The 16889-nt window shown below is 41.2% G+C and overlaps 1 protein-coding gene across 2 annotated transcripts in view; it reads left to right on the forward strand.

Annotated features, from left to right (window-relative positions):
* The window catches only part of afg3l2 (AFG3-like AAA ATPase 2), a 61612-nt gene that overhangs the window by 28274 nt on the left and 16449 nt on the right, over nucleotides 1–16889 (forward strand). For both annotated transcript variants that reach the window (XM_072569819.1, XM_072569818.1), the window contains exons 10-12: nucleotides 2162–2315; nucleotides 11183–11290; nucleotides 14299–14424. In XM_072569819.1, the coding sequence (XP_072425920.1) occupies nucleotides 2162–2315; nucleotides 11183–11290; nucleotides 14299–14424 (388 nt within the window). The remainder of the gene's footprint in view (nucleotides 1–2161; nucleotides 2316–11182; nucleotides 11291–14298; nucleotides 14425–16889) is intronic.

Here is a 16889-nt window from a genome sequence, read left to right on the forward strand (position 1 = left end):
CCCTATGTATTTTATCTATCCTTAGCAGAAAATCAGTTGTCAACACTTTACATAAAAGAAATTCTGATCAAGCATTAGTTGTCATACTTCTAACCTACTTTTCCAAATTCAGGTTAGGTCATTGTCAGATGGCCTGTAAGATCTTTTTGTTGACTTTAATCTGATTTAAAAAAAGAATGTTGTCAATGTATACTGAAGTAATCGATTCTATACTTACTCCATTTTCTGTCTGTCCTTCTGATTTTGCTATGTATTTGAGGTTTAAAAAAAAATTGATTAGGTTCCATTGTCACTCAATAGATTGACAACTTTCTAGTCAGTTAGACCTTATCTGAACATTAAATGTTTGGTTTTGATATTAATGTTGTTATACTCTATTGTTTACATTCTGAATTTGCATCATAATATGTATCAAATGATCTGTTGAACATTTTTCAGACTGAATGCTTCTGTGCATCATATCTTGGTATAAGCAATACAAGTTCCATTGAAAATTGCTGTTTAATTAGTTTTTGCAGGAAATTCCATTATAAAAGTAATGCATGCCCAACTGCACTCATCTCATAATGCAAAATGCTTTCTTAAAGAGAGTCAGAATTTACAGTTTAAAAAAAAATCTGACCATTACTTACTTAAAGATCAGCCTGTATCTACAATAGATCATAAGTACACAGTTGTATACAGTTAAACACACAAACTCATAAATTGTTTTCCAAAATATGAGAGCGCTCAATAAACTGATCAAATAGAATGTCGCATCGTCTGGCTGCTCTTTCGAATGTATCAGAATGGTGTACCTGCAAGATAGGTGCAGATTAAATCTACGCAAGAATATAATTTGTCCATTTCTGTCTTAAGTTTCTTTTTAATGATGGGCTGCAAAGTCTTGATTACTGCCAAACAACTTCTCTGGCACTCAATTAACCAAGTGCAAAGTCTCATCCTAGAGATTTTATAGAACCTTTGTTTTTAAAAAGCAATTCATTTTTTCCTTTGTTTCTTTTTCATTCTTTAAAAAATACAAAATATACAAGAGTATCAATTCTTCAAATGAGTAATTGTGTCTCCAGACTCCTTCAGAGGTTCTTGTCCAGAGATTTGAGCATAAGCGTTTCGTGAGAACTCCTGTACTCTGGTAGTGTTGAGCTGTTACAGATGCCAATTTATACCATCTAGAAAGACAAGTCTGCAAATACATAAGAACGCCACCACCACAAGTTCCCCTCCAAGCCATAAACCATCCTGACTTGGACTTGTTTCTCAAGTGGACAACATGTCCATTGCTGTCTACATATCCTTGTAATAATTTGCTGCAAAGTCTTGATTATTGCCAAACAACTTCTCTGGCACTCGGAATTAACCAAGTATGAAAGAGAGAAGGCCACAGCAAAATTTGGGAAGCACAATAGGTAGATGAGAACATGGAAATTATTAAGGGACAGAGTAATTAAATGAGCAAACCTGTGGCACAGCGTTCAATATAAGGAAACAAGCTCAACTGACCTTGAATTATTTATTCGCATACAGTGAGTGGACCACCTATTTGCCATAGTGTGAGCATGGGGCTAAGGGAGAAGATGGTGGACTGGATCCCCACATTACTTCACATGTCTCCCCACTGCTGAAAACACACCAGGCAGGTGCATGACATATTTGGCTCTCCTACTCAGGAAGGACATATTGACGTTTTAGAGACTAAGGCTCAAACTCACCAGATTGATTATAGGCACTGACAGGGCTAAATTATGAGGACACATGGCATAAACTTGGTTCGAATTATCTTCAGTTTGCAGTGTTGCTGGATCACATTTTGGCACTTTCTCCAAATAGAATTGTGTCCCTACATCCCAAAGATGGCAAAGCAGTTCACCACCACTTTCTCAAGGGCTGTTAAGTTGTGCTAACCAACCAGTGATGCCCATATCTGCTGAATGAACTTTTTAAAAAAACTACAAGGACCATCCTTCCACATGTACTTGATTGGTTGTAAAGCGCTTTAAGATGACCGAAAGTCATGAAAAATACTATAGAAATACAAGTCTTTCTTCCTCCTTACCTTTTCCTTACTTTTTACTTTAGACTGACTTGTAAAGAATAAAAGTAGTTTCAGTAAATTTATACCATGTACATAAACATCCTGAGTAAGGTGTCACACTTCTAGGTGCGAGACCTGTTTGTAATGGCTCGAAAAAATGCTCCATGTATCCTCTTCATCGATGAGATTGATGCAGTTGGAAGGAAAAGAGGTCGAGGTAATTTTGGAGGGCAGAGCGAGCAGGAGAACACACTAAATCAGTTATTGGTAGAAATGGATGGTGAGTACAATTTACTGGTATAACTAGATCCGTCTTTGGAATATGATGCTCTGTGTACGCTTTTTAATACATATATGTAGTGCATCAATTGTAAAATTTAACACCTATTAAATGCCATTTTAATGCAAAAACATGTACTCTTGGTTGCTTATCTGAGCTGACATTTGTGCATTTTGGACTAATAATTTCCCTTCTCACAAAGCTGAACTGACTTGACCCTAACCACATTTCCCCCTGCTCCATACTCCTCCTCATGTTTAAGTCCTTCAAAGATTCTTTTATTCTTTGCTGAGATGTGAGTTTCACTAATAAGACCAGAAGTTGATGGCCATTCTCATTGATCTGAAATTAAGGACATTTTGGAGGCAGTTAGGAGTCAGCCACATTGCTGTGAGTCAGCAGCCACATGGGGACCAGACCAGCTAAGAATGGCAGAACGTTTTTATGAAGATTGATAGTTTCATGGTCACTATTTCTCAGGCTGACTTTCAATTTCAGGTTTTATTAAATTGAATTCAAATGTCATAAACATGGATCTTTATGTTACTATTCCAGTGGCATTACCACTATACCACCATCTAGGAGGACTTAGTGCAGGGCTTATGTTGAGGCCTGTGTTGAGGATGAGATTTGTGTTGGCTCAGATATTGTGATCACCATCTGAATAGATTCGACCAACAGTAACCCTTTTAAAATTACCCATTACTTCAGCTGTGATTTTTTTTTTTCTGGCCAAGCAGTAGAGTCAGTTTTGAATGAGTGATGCAAGAGAAAAAGCCGTTTAGTGCAAGAATAGAGTTACAGGCCAAGACGCTGTCATTTTTACAACCAAAGCGGCACAGTTCAGCAGTTGAAAGGTCCCAGAAGCATGCTGGCAGTGACTGTGGAAAAGCAAGTGTGAGTTACATGAGGGCATAGGGTGTCAAGTGGGTAAGGCAGGGGAGGGTTAGGGTGGCAGGTGGAAAATGGGGTGGTTAGGGTCCCAGATAAGATTAGAGTGGTGCTGGAAAAGCACAGCAGGTCAGGCAGCATCCGAGGAGCAGGAAAATTGCTGTTTCGGCAAAAACCCCAAATCAGGAATGTTGCCTCAGAAGCTGTTTGATCCTGTGCTTTTCCAGCATCACTCTAATCTTGACTCTAATCTCCAGCATTGCAGTACCCACTTCTGCCGAGGGTGCCAGATAAGTTGAGTGCATGTGGTGTGGCAGAATGTTTTGTTTGGCAGGATCGGTGGTGTCAGGCTTGGGGTAGGGGGAGGTTGGTGGGGGCGGGGTGGGAGTGCCCTGGCTGCTTTTATATCTGGGAGCATGAGTTAGGAGTCGAAAGAGATGTACAAGGGTTTTTTTGTGCATTGGGTTGGCATTGTCAATGGTGAGTTGGGGGTCAATTCATAGTTACCCAGGAGTTAGTCAGTTTTTAATCCTGTAACTTTATCTATGTAACTATTAATCTTAAGAGTTGGAATGCCCCACATTTTAAGGTACTTTTTCAGTTAATTCCAGATGCATTGAAGTTTTTCAACAGATTTCAATTTCCTGGTCAGTTCCCATAGAGTCAGCTGTGCTGGGATCCTGCACGGTACTGGTGCACAACTCCAGTCTATGCTGTTCTAATAACTAAGCAGGTTAGCTGCAGTCACTATCTGTATTACAAATAATTATCTTATATTTGTATTGGCCACTTTACATGAATCATTATGGAAGGAAACACGACGTCATCACTTAGACATTTATGCATTTTAAAACTGCAGTACAAACTGTTGGCTGCGAAGGCCATGTTAGTACAGATGGTTCGTGTAACAATATTATAAATATTTCAATTTCAGCATCATGCATGGTACATATAGGAACATTTTAAAACTGTACCTAAGTATTTTCTCTCAGATTTTCAAAGTGCTGTTCATATCTACATCAACTTGATGGTGCATAGCCAAACTGGGGAATGATGGGTATTTTTCTCTACTGCATTAATTTGAATAAATGATTCTTGCTCAGGATAGGGTATTTCTCCAGTGGAGTATTTATTCTTGTGACATTTGGTTTTCACCTTGCTATCTCCCTTCCATTAGACTCCACCTCCTGATGCTGCCTGGCTTGCTGTGTTCTTCCAGCCTCCTTACATTTCAGATGTTTCTGTGCAGCAGTACCTCCCCCGCTGAACCTCTGACTGCACTTCTTTGTTTAGCCACGAGATGATGCACAAGAATGATCAGCACTGATTTCCTGCCTACTGTGGCTGCAGATGCAAAATAAAATTCTTGTGAATTTATGAACACCTCCATGAGAAGTTTTGATTCTCTCTCCCTTCCAGTCAAAGCTGCTGTGCCTCTGCAAGGTTTCTGCTTCATGCTATGCTAAAAATTGGGAACTGCAAAAGCAATTGTCATATTACTTCCTGCTGGGGCAATGGGCCTGCATTGTTTTGCAACTACAGCCTCAGCTGACTTCCCTGTTTTAGCATTCTCAATGGCTTTCTCATTTTGGAGCTACTTCCAAATTGAATGCGAAAAATTGCAGTTATGCTTACAAAAAATGTAATTGTACTTTGACAAGATTCCTCCAAATAGGAAATCTGCAACTGTTAAGTTCCCATGTGGGGAGGAATGAACTGGCTGGACTATTTTATTCATCAATTCCTTTGGTTCATTGCAACATGGTTAAGCTATAATTGGTTTCGCTTCCTAAGAAAGGGTGCTCTTGCCATAGAGGAAGTGCAGTGAAGGATTGCTAAGCTGATATCAAGGCTTGCAATTGCTGTTGTGTGAGGAGATGGGTTTGAGTGAACCTGTATTTCCTTGAATTTAGAGGGATGAGAAAGAATGAAATTTTAGCAGGGATAGGCAAAGCAGATCCAAGGAGGATGTTCCCCACAGTAGGTGAATCTAGAACCAGGGATCACAGTCTCAGAATACAGGTAAAGCATTTAAGACTGAGATTTATTCACATTTACATGGTGTTGAGATAGACAATTAGCCATGATCCTGTTGAATGGTGGAACAGGCTTGAAGGGCTGAATGGCCTACTTCTATTCCTAGTATCTGTTTCTATAAATGATATCTTACTTTGTGAGTACTTTTCTCTCAGACCCAATTGAACTTTTATGTTAAAGAAACTAATTAGGTCAGGCTTTCTTGAATTATGAAAAAGTATGAATTAATTAATTACTAAATATGAGAAGAAGAACTAGAGCAGCATACATGCTCACACATTAGAAATAAGAGGCAAGTCCGAAAAGGTAAAAGTTTTTCGCACCCACCTATATGTGGGTCATATTTTTAGATTAGATTCCCTACAATATGGAAACAAGCCCTTCAGACCAACAAGTCCACACTGACCCTCCAAAGAGTAACCCACCCAGACCCATTCATCTACATTTACCCTTGACTAATGCACCTAATACTTTGGGCAGTTTAGCATGGCCAATTCACCTGACCTGCACATCTTTGTGATTGTGGGAGGAAACCAGAGTAGACATGGGGAGAATGTGCAAACTCCACACCAGGAGGTGGGAATTGACCCCGGGTCCCTGGCACTGTGAGGCAGCAGTGCTAACCACTGAGCCACCATGCCACCGCATTTTGGATAGGCTGAATAGTCAAGGCCTTTTCCCCAGGTTGGGGGAGTCAAAAAATAGATGACATAGCTTTAAAGTGAGAGCAGAAAGATTTAAAAGGGACTTCAGACATCTTTTTCATGCAGAGGGTGATGAGTATATGGAATGAGCTACCAGAGCCTGTGGTGGAGGCTGGTACAATTACAACATTTAAAAGGCGTCTGAATGGGTATATGATAGGAAGGATTTAGAGGGATGTGGACCAAATGCAGGCAAATGAGACTAGATTTATCTAGGATATCTGGTCAGCATGGATGAGTTGGACCAAAGGATCTGTGCTATATATCTATATGATTCTATATACGAATTGTTAGAGAAGAGCTGATGGTTGAACGTTGTGGCCATTGCAGGGGAGGATACCAGTATCTTTGATGTTGAGATTCTTGGTTGTGTAGGCTGATTGAAGTTTCATTGTCCTAATTCCTGCAACATTGAGTGTCTGAGGGTGCTCCTTTAGTTAACCCTGCATAGCAGAGTAGCGCAGTGTGTCAACTATGACTTTTGGAGCATGCTAATGCAAAATGCAATCTCGTACACATGAAAGCGGCACGTGGGCGGCACGGTGACACAGTGGTTAGCACTGCTGCCTCACAGCGCCGGAGACCCGGGTTCAATTCCCGCCTCAGGCGACTGACTGTGTGGAGTTTGCACGTTCTCCCCGTGTCTGCGTGGGTTTCCTCCGGGTGCTCCGGTTTCCTCCCACACTCCAAAGATGTGCAGGTCAGGTGAATTGGCCATGCTAAATTGCCCGTAGTGTTAGGTAAGGGGTAGATGTAGGGGTATGGGTGGGTACGCTTCGGCGGGGCGGTGTGGACTTGTTGGGTCGAAGGGCCTGTTTCCACACTGTAAGTAATCTAATCTAATCTAATCTAATCTAATCTAAAGCATTCAGTCCCACTGACCACTCCAGTCTGAAATTTTGTGAAGTGTAAGTGAGAAAAGGCAGCTGCAGCAAGATTTAGGTAAACATTTTATTATTACACTTTTTTTTTGAAAGAGCTGTAAATTTTGAAGAAAAAACTAACTTGATATTCAAGAATCAAAGGAAGTTGCTCAGCTTGTGTTAGTTATGATAATCATATCAACCCTCCGCTTACTCATCAAGAGGTATGTAATAAATATGGAAATGAAACTCAAAACAGGCAGAGTAACAGAAATTAGTTCAAGTGTTTTCCTGCTTTCCTGTTGTGTTCAGCTGTATGTTCCTGTTAGAGCACAGGAAAAGAAACACTGCTGACCTTGACGCACACAGATGTCATTGTTCTGCAAGGTTTTGAAAAGAAAAACTCATGATATGTGAGTAACACATTTGTGTGCATATTTATATGGCTAGCTAACAGGAAGCAGACAGCAGACATAAATGGTCATGTTCATTTTATTTAATGTACTCATGGGATGTGGGCAAAATGACTGGACCAGTGTTTTTTAACTCATCCCTACTTGCCATTGAAAAAGTGGAGGTGAGCTGCCTTCTTGAATCAGTGCAGTTCATGAGCCTCACAGCACCAGAGACCCGGGTTCGATTCCAGCCTCGGGCAATTGTCTGTGTGGAGTTTGCACATTCTCCCTGTGTCTGTGTGGGTTTCCTCTGGGTGCTCCGGTTTCCTCCCACAGTCCAAAAATATGCAGGTCAGGTGAATGGGCTTTGCTAAATTGCCCACAGTGTTAGGTGCATTAGTCAGAGGGAAATGGGTCTGGGTGGGTTACTCTTCGGAGGGTCGGTGTGGATTGGTTGGGCCGAACGGCCTGTTTCCACACAGTAGGGAATCTAATCTAATCTAAACTAAACTGTGTTGTACTTCGACCCACAATGCTGTTAGGAAGGGAATTCCAGGATTTTAACACAACAGCACAATGTATTTCCAAGTCAGGATGGTGATGTAGGGGAACTTGCAGGTGATGGTGTTCCCAAGCATTTGTTACCCTTGTCTTTGTAGATGGTAGTGGTTGTGGGTTTACAGAGTGCTGTCTGAGGATCCTTGGGTGAAATTCTGTAGTGCATCTTGTAGATGGCACATGCTGCTGCCATTGAGTTGTGGTGGTGGGGGAGTGGATGTAGTGCTGATCAAGCAGCCTGCTTAAATGCTGGATGGTGTCAAGTTTCTTCGGTACCCTTGAAGCTGAATCCATCTATCACACTCCTGATTTGTAGATGGTGGAAATGCTTTGGGATGTCAGGAAGGGAATTACTCGCTGTAGGAATCCCACATCTTGTAGCTACGTATTTCTATGGCTAGTCCAATTTCATTTCTGATAAATGATAACTCCCAAGATGTTGATGGAGATTTGACTGTAGGTAAAACCACTGAATGCAATTGATAGATCGAGTCTTATTGGAGTTGATCATTACCTGGCATTTGTGTTGCCATTTTTCAGTCCAAGCCTGGGTCTTGTCCAAGTCAAGCTACATTTGTACATGGACTGCAGCAGTCTTGAATACTGTGCAGTCATCAGTGAACATCCCCATTTCTGACCTTGTAATGGCGTAGAGTGCATTGTCTAAGCAGATGAAGATGGTTGGGCAAAGCAAAATACCCTGAGAAACTCCTGCAGAGATGTCCTGGAACTGAGATGACTGATCTCCACAGCCATCATCAACTTCCTTTGTACCAGCTATGAATCCAAACAGCAGAAAGTTTTCCCTCAATCCTCATTGATTCCAGTTTTGCTCGAGCTTCATGATGCCACACTTGGTCAAATGCAGCCTCTATATCAAGAGCAGTCACTGCCTTCTCACTGCTGGAATTCAGCTTCTTTGTCCATGTTTGAAACAAGGCTGTAATGAGGTCAGAAGTTGACAAAACCCAAACTGAGCGCCAGTGAGTAAATTATTATTGAGTGGGTACAGCTTACCAATTTGGGAAGGGGCCATACTGGACCTGGTGTTGGGGAGTGAGCCCAGCCAGTTGCTTGAAGTTTCAGGCGGGGATTACTTTGGGCATAGTGATCATAATTCCATAAATTTTAGAATACTTATGGACAAAGATGAGAGTGGTTCTAAAGGAAGTGGTGCTAAATTGAGGAAGCGAGAGAGGAAATAGTTAGGGCTGTAAAAGATATCTTTGCAGCATCCCTGAACATGGGTGAGGTCTGAGTACTGGAGAATTGCTAGAGTTTTTCCCCTTGTTTAAGAAGGCTAGCAGGGATAATCCAGGTAATTATAGACCAGTGAATCTGATGTCAGTGGTAGGGAAGCTGCTGGAGAAGATACCGAGGGATAGGATCTATTTACATTTGGAAGAAAATGAGTGTACTAGTGATAGGCAGCAGGTTTTGTGCAGGGATGGTTATGTCTTACCAACTTAATAGAATTCTTTGAGGAAGTGACAAAGTTGACTGAGGGAAGGGCCATAAATGTCATATACATGGACTCCAGTAGAGCATTTGATAAGGTTCATCCTTGGGATGTTGATGAAGAAAGTGAAGTTGCTTGGGGTTTAGGGTGTACTAGCTAGATGGATAGAGAAATGACTGGGCGAGTAGGAGTAGGAGTCTCAAAATAGAGAACTGTGACCAGTAGTGTTCCACAGGGATCCATGCTACGGCAACTGTTGTTTGTAATGTACATAAATGATCTGGAGGAGAGTATAAGTAATCTGATTAGCAAGTTAGCAGATGTCACTAAGATTGGTGGAGGAGCAGATAGTGAAGAGCACTGTCAGAGAATGCAGCAGAATATACATAGATTGGAGAGTGGGGTGGAGAAATGGCACATGGAGTTCAATCCAGGCAAATGGAAGGTGATGCATTTCGGAAGATCCAATTCTAGAGCAAAGTATACAGTAAATGGAAAAGCCCTGGGGAAAATTGATGTACAGAGAGATCTAGGTGTTCAAGTCCATTGTTCCCTGAAGGTGGCAACACAGGTCAGTAAAGTGGTCAAGAAGGTATACGGCATGCTTCCCTTCATCGGATAGGGTATTGAGCACAAGAGTTGGCAGGTCATGTCACAGTTGTATAGGACTTTGGTTTAGCCACGTTTGGATTACTGAGTACAGTTGTCACCACATTTACCAGAAGGATGTGGATGCTTTGGAGAGTGCAGAGGACGTTAACCAGGATGTTGTTTTTTTATGAAGGGTGCTAGCTGTGATGAGAGGTTGAGTAGATTAGGATTATTCTCATTAGAAAGGCGGAGGCTGAGAGGGATCTAGTTGAAGTCTACAAAATCATGAGGTATAGACAGGGTGGATGGCAAGAAGTTTTTATTCCAGAGTGGGGGACTCAATTACTAGTGGTCAGGAGTTCAAGGTGAGAAGGGAAAGGTTTAAGGGAAATATGCATGGGAAGTTCTTTGCGCAGAGGGTGATGGGTGCCTGGAATGTGAAGAGTTGGTGGAGGCGGGCACAATAGTGTCATTTAAGATGTATCTTGATAGATTAATAAGTGGGCAGGGAGCAGAGGGATACAGATCCTTAGAAAATAGGTGACAGGTTTAGATAGAGGGTCTAGATTGGCACAGGCTTGCTGTGCCAAAGGGCCTGTTCCTGAGCTGTTATTTTCTTTGTTCTTTGATAACATGGTTGATGACAAGTTTCCATTTCGGCACCATGACTCAGTAGTTAATGCTTCACAGCGTCAGGGATCTGGGTTCACTTCCACCTTTTGGGTAACTGTACAGTGTTTGCACATTCTCTGCAGGTTTGCATGGGTTTCCTCCCACATTCCCAAGGTTCAGGTTAGGTGAATTGGTCGTGCTAAATTGCCCACAGTGCCCAGGGATGTGCGGACTAGCCATGGGAAATGCTGGGGTATGGGGGGGTCGTTGTGGCTCTGGGTGGAATGCTCTACGGTGAGGACTCGATAGCGTAAGTGGCCTGCTTTCACACTGTAGGAATGCTTCTATGATTCTTTACCATTGATCGCAAAAAGACTGATTTTCCTATATCACACCATATTGGATCTGTTCTGCTTTTTGTGTACAGAATATACTTGGGCAATTTTCCACATTGTTACTTAAATCCTAGTGTTATATCTGTACTGGAACAGCTAAGCTAGGGGTATGGCAAGTTCTGAAGCACAAGTTCTCTGTACTGTTGCTGAAATATTGTCAGGGCCCAATATCTTTGTTATCCAGTGCATACAATCCTATCTGGTATCAGATGGAGTAAGTTGAATCAAAAGAATATGAGGTGACGATTAAAACATATAGAGTTGAAATGATGATACTTCTCAGGAGAATCTAAAGCTAGAGTTTGTTGTTGTATTAACAAGACCTTTATTGAGAGTGTTACTGTTTTTGTTTTGTTTGGCAGGATTCAACACCGCAACCAATGTGGTGGTTTTGGCCGGCACGAACCGCCCAGATATCCTGGACCCTGCACTGATGAGGCCCGGTCGATTTGACAGACAAATTTTCATTGGTAGGTCTGACCCATGCTATTTGTTTTATTTATTCTGAGGTAAGCTGACACCAGTAGAATGTATCTTGTGCAAAAGCACGTTGTGAGAGTGTAAAGCACAAGGGCACGAGATAGGAGCAGACCATGTGCCTTGTCAAGCCTACTCAGTCATTCCACACAATCATGTCTGATCTTGAACTTCCATTTTATTTTCCTGCCCACTCCCCATATCCCATGATCCCTGAGAAATCAAAAATCTACCAATCCCAGCCTTGAAACAATTCAACGAAGAAGCATCTACACCTCTCTGGATAAAAAAAATTGCAAAGATTTGCAATCTTTTATATGAAGAAATTTCTTCTTATCGCAGACATAATGATCATCTCCTTATTCTGATACTGTGTGCCCACATTTTAGATTCCCTAGCCAGCAGAACAGAATATTACACAAAATGCTGGAGAAACTCAAGGTTTGGCAGCATCTATGGAGAGAGAAACTGTTCTGAAGAAGAGTCATTTTAGACTTGAATTATTAATGGTTTCTGTTTTCACAGATGCTCCCAGACCTGCTGAATTTTGCCAGCATTCTTTGTGTTTACTTCAGGTTTCCGGCATCCACAGTTTTTGCCTTTGTCTTTCAGAATTTTGCAAGTTTCAGTTAACCTCTGGTTAAAAGAAAATCTTCTCATCCCAGGAACCAATCTAGTGAATCTTTTCCATAACCATTCCAAAACTTGTATAGCCCATCATTAAATATTGAGACCAAAATTTCACAAAGCCCAGTGGAATTGTAGCGAGGCATCTTTATTCTCTAATGTTCAATGAAGGCCAACAGGCCATTTGTTTTTCCAAATGTTTCCTGTACCTACATGTTTCATTTCTGTGCTCCTAGCATGAGTGCACTCCTGTTTCTCTGAACACCAACATTTAGAAGTTTCATACTTAAGAAATGCTCTGTTTTTCTATTATGTTGAAAGTTACTAACCCCTAACTTCTCACATTATACTCCATTTACTATCACATTGCCCACTTGATTAATTTGTCAGAATTTCTTTACAGCCTTTCTGTGCCCTCACAGCTTAGCTTTCTACCTAACTTTATGGCACAAACAAAACAAATATTGAAATTTGAAATGTGCACATTTGGTTTAATGTTTACAAAATAATTCATGGAAAGCTATGTGCTGGGTTCGAGATGCTATTCTCTTTGTCCAGTCCAAGGGACAGGTTGCCTTGCAGCTAGACCTTAGGTTACAGTAAGAGATGGAAGGAGTAGCCACTGGGATATTATCTCCATTCCCATCAGTGCTGTAGCCTAAACAAAAATCTATCAACTTGTGAACTTCTGTGCAACATGCCATTTTTAGAGTAGAAATCATTCCTCTGACAAAACAGTTTTGTTGTCCCGACCACCCTCCATGCTGTCAGGCAGTATGGAGGCAAACTTTTAAATCATTACCTTATGGAAAGAACAACTGGAAGACCCACTATTCTTGCATTCAGACTCCCAACCCAAAATTCATCTTGATGCTTTTTGTCCAGTATTTCAGATTAGCTTGGTTTTCTGATCCAGCTCAGCAACTAATGATCAGCAACTAGACACTCACATGGGAGTTGCATTTTTTAAAATTCACTCATGGGTGCCAGTATTTTATTACCTGTTCCTAGTTGCCTTTAAGAAGGTGGTGGTGTGCTGCCTCCATGAACCGCTGCAGCCCATATGCTGTAGGTAGACCCATGCAGACTCCAGTCGGGTGAGGCTAAGATCACAGTTGGTGAATGACACTGAGTGGCTCACCTTTCCACACTCTATTGGAAAATGCAATCATCTGGGCAGCACGGTGGCACAGTGGTTAGCACTGCTGCCTCACAGTGCCAGAGACCCGGATTCAATTGCCACCTCACGCAGCTGTCTGTGGAGTTTGCACATTCTCCCCATGTCTGCGTGGGTTTCCTCCGGGTGCTCCGGTTTCCTCCCACAGTCCAAAAGTGTACAGGTTAGGTGAATTGACCATGCTAAATTGCCCGTAGTGTTAGGTGAAGGGGTAAATGTAGGGGAATGGGTCTGGGTGGATTGCTTTTCGGAGGGTCGGTGTGGACTTGTTGGGCTGAAGGGCCTGTTTCTGCACTCTACCTTAAGATTAGATTAGATTAATTAGAGTGCTTGCAAATTTGTCCTGCTTACAAAACTGGACTCGGGAAAGAATTGGGAGGCTCTAAATGAGTGAGAAAATTGGATATTTTTTTGTTTACGAATCCATACAGTTTGGAAACAGGCCCTTCGGCCCAACAAGTCCACACCAACCCTCTGAAAAGTAACTCACCCAGACCCATCCCCTTTACATTTACCCCTAACTAACCTACATATCCCTAAACACTATGGGCAATTTAGCATGGCCAGTGCACCCTCATCTGCACATCTTTGGACTGTGGGAGGAAACCCACGCAGCCATGGGGAGAATGTGCAAACTCCACACAGATAGTGCCTGAGACTAGAATTGAACCCAGGTCCCTGGCACTGTGAGGCAGCAGTGCAGCCCCAAAATTTTAAAAATGAATTAAATATAGATTGGTCCCAGGTAGTTGTTATAAACTATGTGAAACCTGCATTTTCAGAGAAATCCAAAGAGAAACTGTTCAATATTGTGGTCATGGTTTGGCTTAAGCTGAGCAAACTGACACAGTTTGTATTAATTCCAATCTGGAGGCTAAGTCTGTGCCCTTGCATATTTTATATTCTGTCTACTTTTTTTAATCAAGCATTTTAGTGGATAGAATAGAATGAAATGTACCTTGCATATGCTGCTTTTTCATTCTCACCTGGAAAAGGATGTGTGTTAAATTGAGTTTTTCAGCCTGGGCAGAGAGAAAAGTGGGAGACCTGTTAATCAGACCTGCTCTTGTGAATTTCCAAATGACATCATACTTCTAGAAAATTATTGAAGCAGACAATGAGTAGATTGTGTTGATACATCCTTTTAGTTAAAGCCCTCCGTACTAATTTTTCACTCTTTCTTCTGTCTTAATAAAGGACCACCTGATATTAAAGGAAGGGCTTCGATTTTTAAAGTTCACCTCAAACCTTTAAAATTAGCAACTTCTATCAAAGGGGAGAATTTGGCAAGAAAATTAGCAGCGTTGACTCCTGGATTTACAGGTAAGTGTTACTCTTTGTCAATAGGTAATACAGAAACAATTCCCTCCTATCAAAATTACAGCAATTATAGTTGCACCCATTAATTTTCTGAAGCTCATCTATCAATCTTACAATTAAATTTATATATCTTCTCCAAAAAATTATAAGACTACTTTTTTCTACTTGGTCTTCCTCACTGCCAACTCAACCTTAAGAGAATCGTGAACTAGCATTCCCAAGTCCCTTTGTGTTTCAGATTTCTAAAGCCTTTCCCTGTTTAGAAAATAGTCTGCTCTCTATTCTTCTTGTCAAAGTGCATCGTCTTTCCCACATTGTGCACAAAAATGGCAAATGGAATACAATCTCCTAGCCTGTTCAAGTCCTTCTAGAAAATCCTTGTATCCTCAACACCACATGTATTGCCAACTATCTTTGTGCCATCTGCAAAGGAAGTTCCATGATTTTGACCCAGAAGCAAAGGAATATTTCCAAGTCAGGATGCTGATTTGTTTGGAGAGCAACTTGCAGGTGGTGATGTTCCCATGTATATGCTGCCCTTGTTCTTCTAGATGCATGAGGTCATGGTGGAGGGAGTGATTATATGTGGATATGGTGTTAATCAAGTGGTTTGCTTTTTCTGAATGATGTCAAGCTTCTTGAATGTGGTTGGAGCTACATTCATCCAGGCAAATGGGAGGTATTCCATCGCACTCCTGACTTGGGACTTGTAGATGATGGACAGGAGTGAGTTACTCACTGCAGGATTTCCTAGCCTATAGCCTGGTCTTGTAACCACTGTACTTGTATGTCTCGTCCTTTCAGTTTCTGTTTCACTATTTTCACCATTCATATACAATGGCATGAACCAAGCACCAAAAGACGAGTTACATACTTAGAGCTGAAGAGCCAAATTTCAATGTGTTTTATCAGACCAATTGCCATGGATCTGCTTGAAAATGACAGTAGATGGGAAAATTTACAGCCCATAGTCACTGGTTAAACTGAAGTTTGTGGGCATCTAAGGAACAATGTCCCCCAAATAACTGGAATCATACCTGTCATAAAGGAGATATTAGCAATTGTTGGAAATCAATCATCTTAGCTGCAGGACATCATACAGTAGTTCCTCATGGTACTATTCTAACCCCTTCTACCCTCAGTTACTTCATTGCAATTTCTCAGATAATGAGCCAACTCTTGGTTGCCTGTTACAAGACCTGGACAGCATTCATGTGTGGGAAGATAAGTGACACGTGCTCAGCAATGATCATCTCCAACAATGGAGAATCTAACCCCTTGACAGTGAATGGCGTTACCATTGTTAAACCCCAAAACATCATCATCTTAGGAATTAAGCAAAAACTAACTGGACTAGCTATATAAATGCTGTGGCAATTGGGGCAGTAATGAGGCAGGTTATTACTCCTGGGGCTGTGTCTCCATCTTGGATGTTTCAATTGAGCCAGCTTCTTAGGGTAGAGAAGTTCAGACTTCCATTATTCCGTTATCTGCAAAGGTGATTCCTGATTTCACTTCTGAATAATCCAGTTTTAATTTTAGGATTGTACCCCCTTGTAGATTCCACATCAGAGGCAGTACATCAAATCTTCGTTGTCCATGGGGGATAGGAGCACAAATGTTCTGCAGAAAACAAAAAACGTGGATACCACTCTTGTTACAACACGGAATAAACTCTCCTGCTTTATTTAAACCAGTCTCACAGAAAAGATTTATCCCGTTTAGTAACCTGTCAAGATTTGAGTGGCCAAGAACTATGTAAAGTAAAAATTAACAACTTTATTTCTTGAAGTATAACAGAGTAAAATTAACTAACAACTATTTACCATTCCTCATTCTAACCTATCTGTTACTTCCCTTCTATAATACTAGTCCAACAAAACTCCCAATTAAGATTTACAAAGCAACACTTCTTATCTCAAAACCAGGCAGCTGTAGGCTCTTGTCTTTGGATCTTCCTGTGTCATCTTTCCTCCTTGTTAGGAATTTCTGTGTCACAGGTTCCTGATTGAGAAAGTACTTTTCAGACCGATATTGTTTTCAAGCAGTCTGTTACATGCTACGACCTGGCAGTTCTCCTCTCAACTGTTCAATTTTCACCTGGTTTTGTATCCCAGGGCATTGGATTGTGTCATTGGCTTTTAAGATTGTCAGTATACTCGATCCAAACTGGATTGGAGTTTGATATTTTTCGGGGTATAATTTAAACTGATCGGCCAAATTCAAGTTTGTTTTTGTCTCCAGGCAATAAGCTAATCGAGTTTTGTGACCAAGTGTTACATTGTTACTTTATTGAGAATACATGGTGCTGTGTCTGGTACTTCTGCTGCTTTAACTCTCTTAAGAGGTACACCGCATCTTCATAACACATGTGCCCTTCAGAAAAAAAATGAACCATCATAATGAAAAGATGGCATCTTTTTTTTCTACCTTTTTAAACACCTGACCCTAACATGACAATAACTTTC

Source organism: Chiloscyllium punctatum, chromosome 5 (genome assembly GCF_047496795.1).
Source record: "Chiloscyllium punctatum isolate Juve2018m chromosome 5, sChiPun1.3, whole genome shotgun sequence".
In the NCBI taxonomy this organism is placed as follows: Eukaryota; Metazoa; Chordata; class Chondrichthyes; order Orectolobiformes; family Hemiscylliidae; genus Chiloscyllium; species Chiloscyllium punctatum.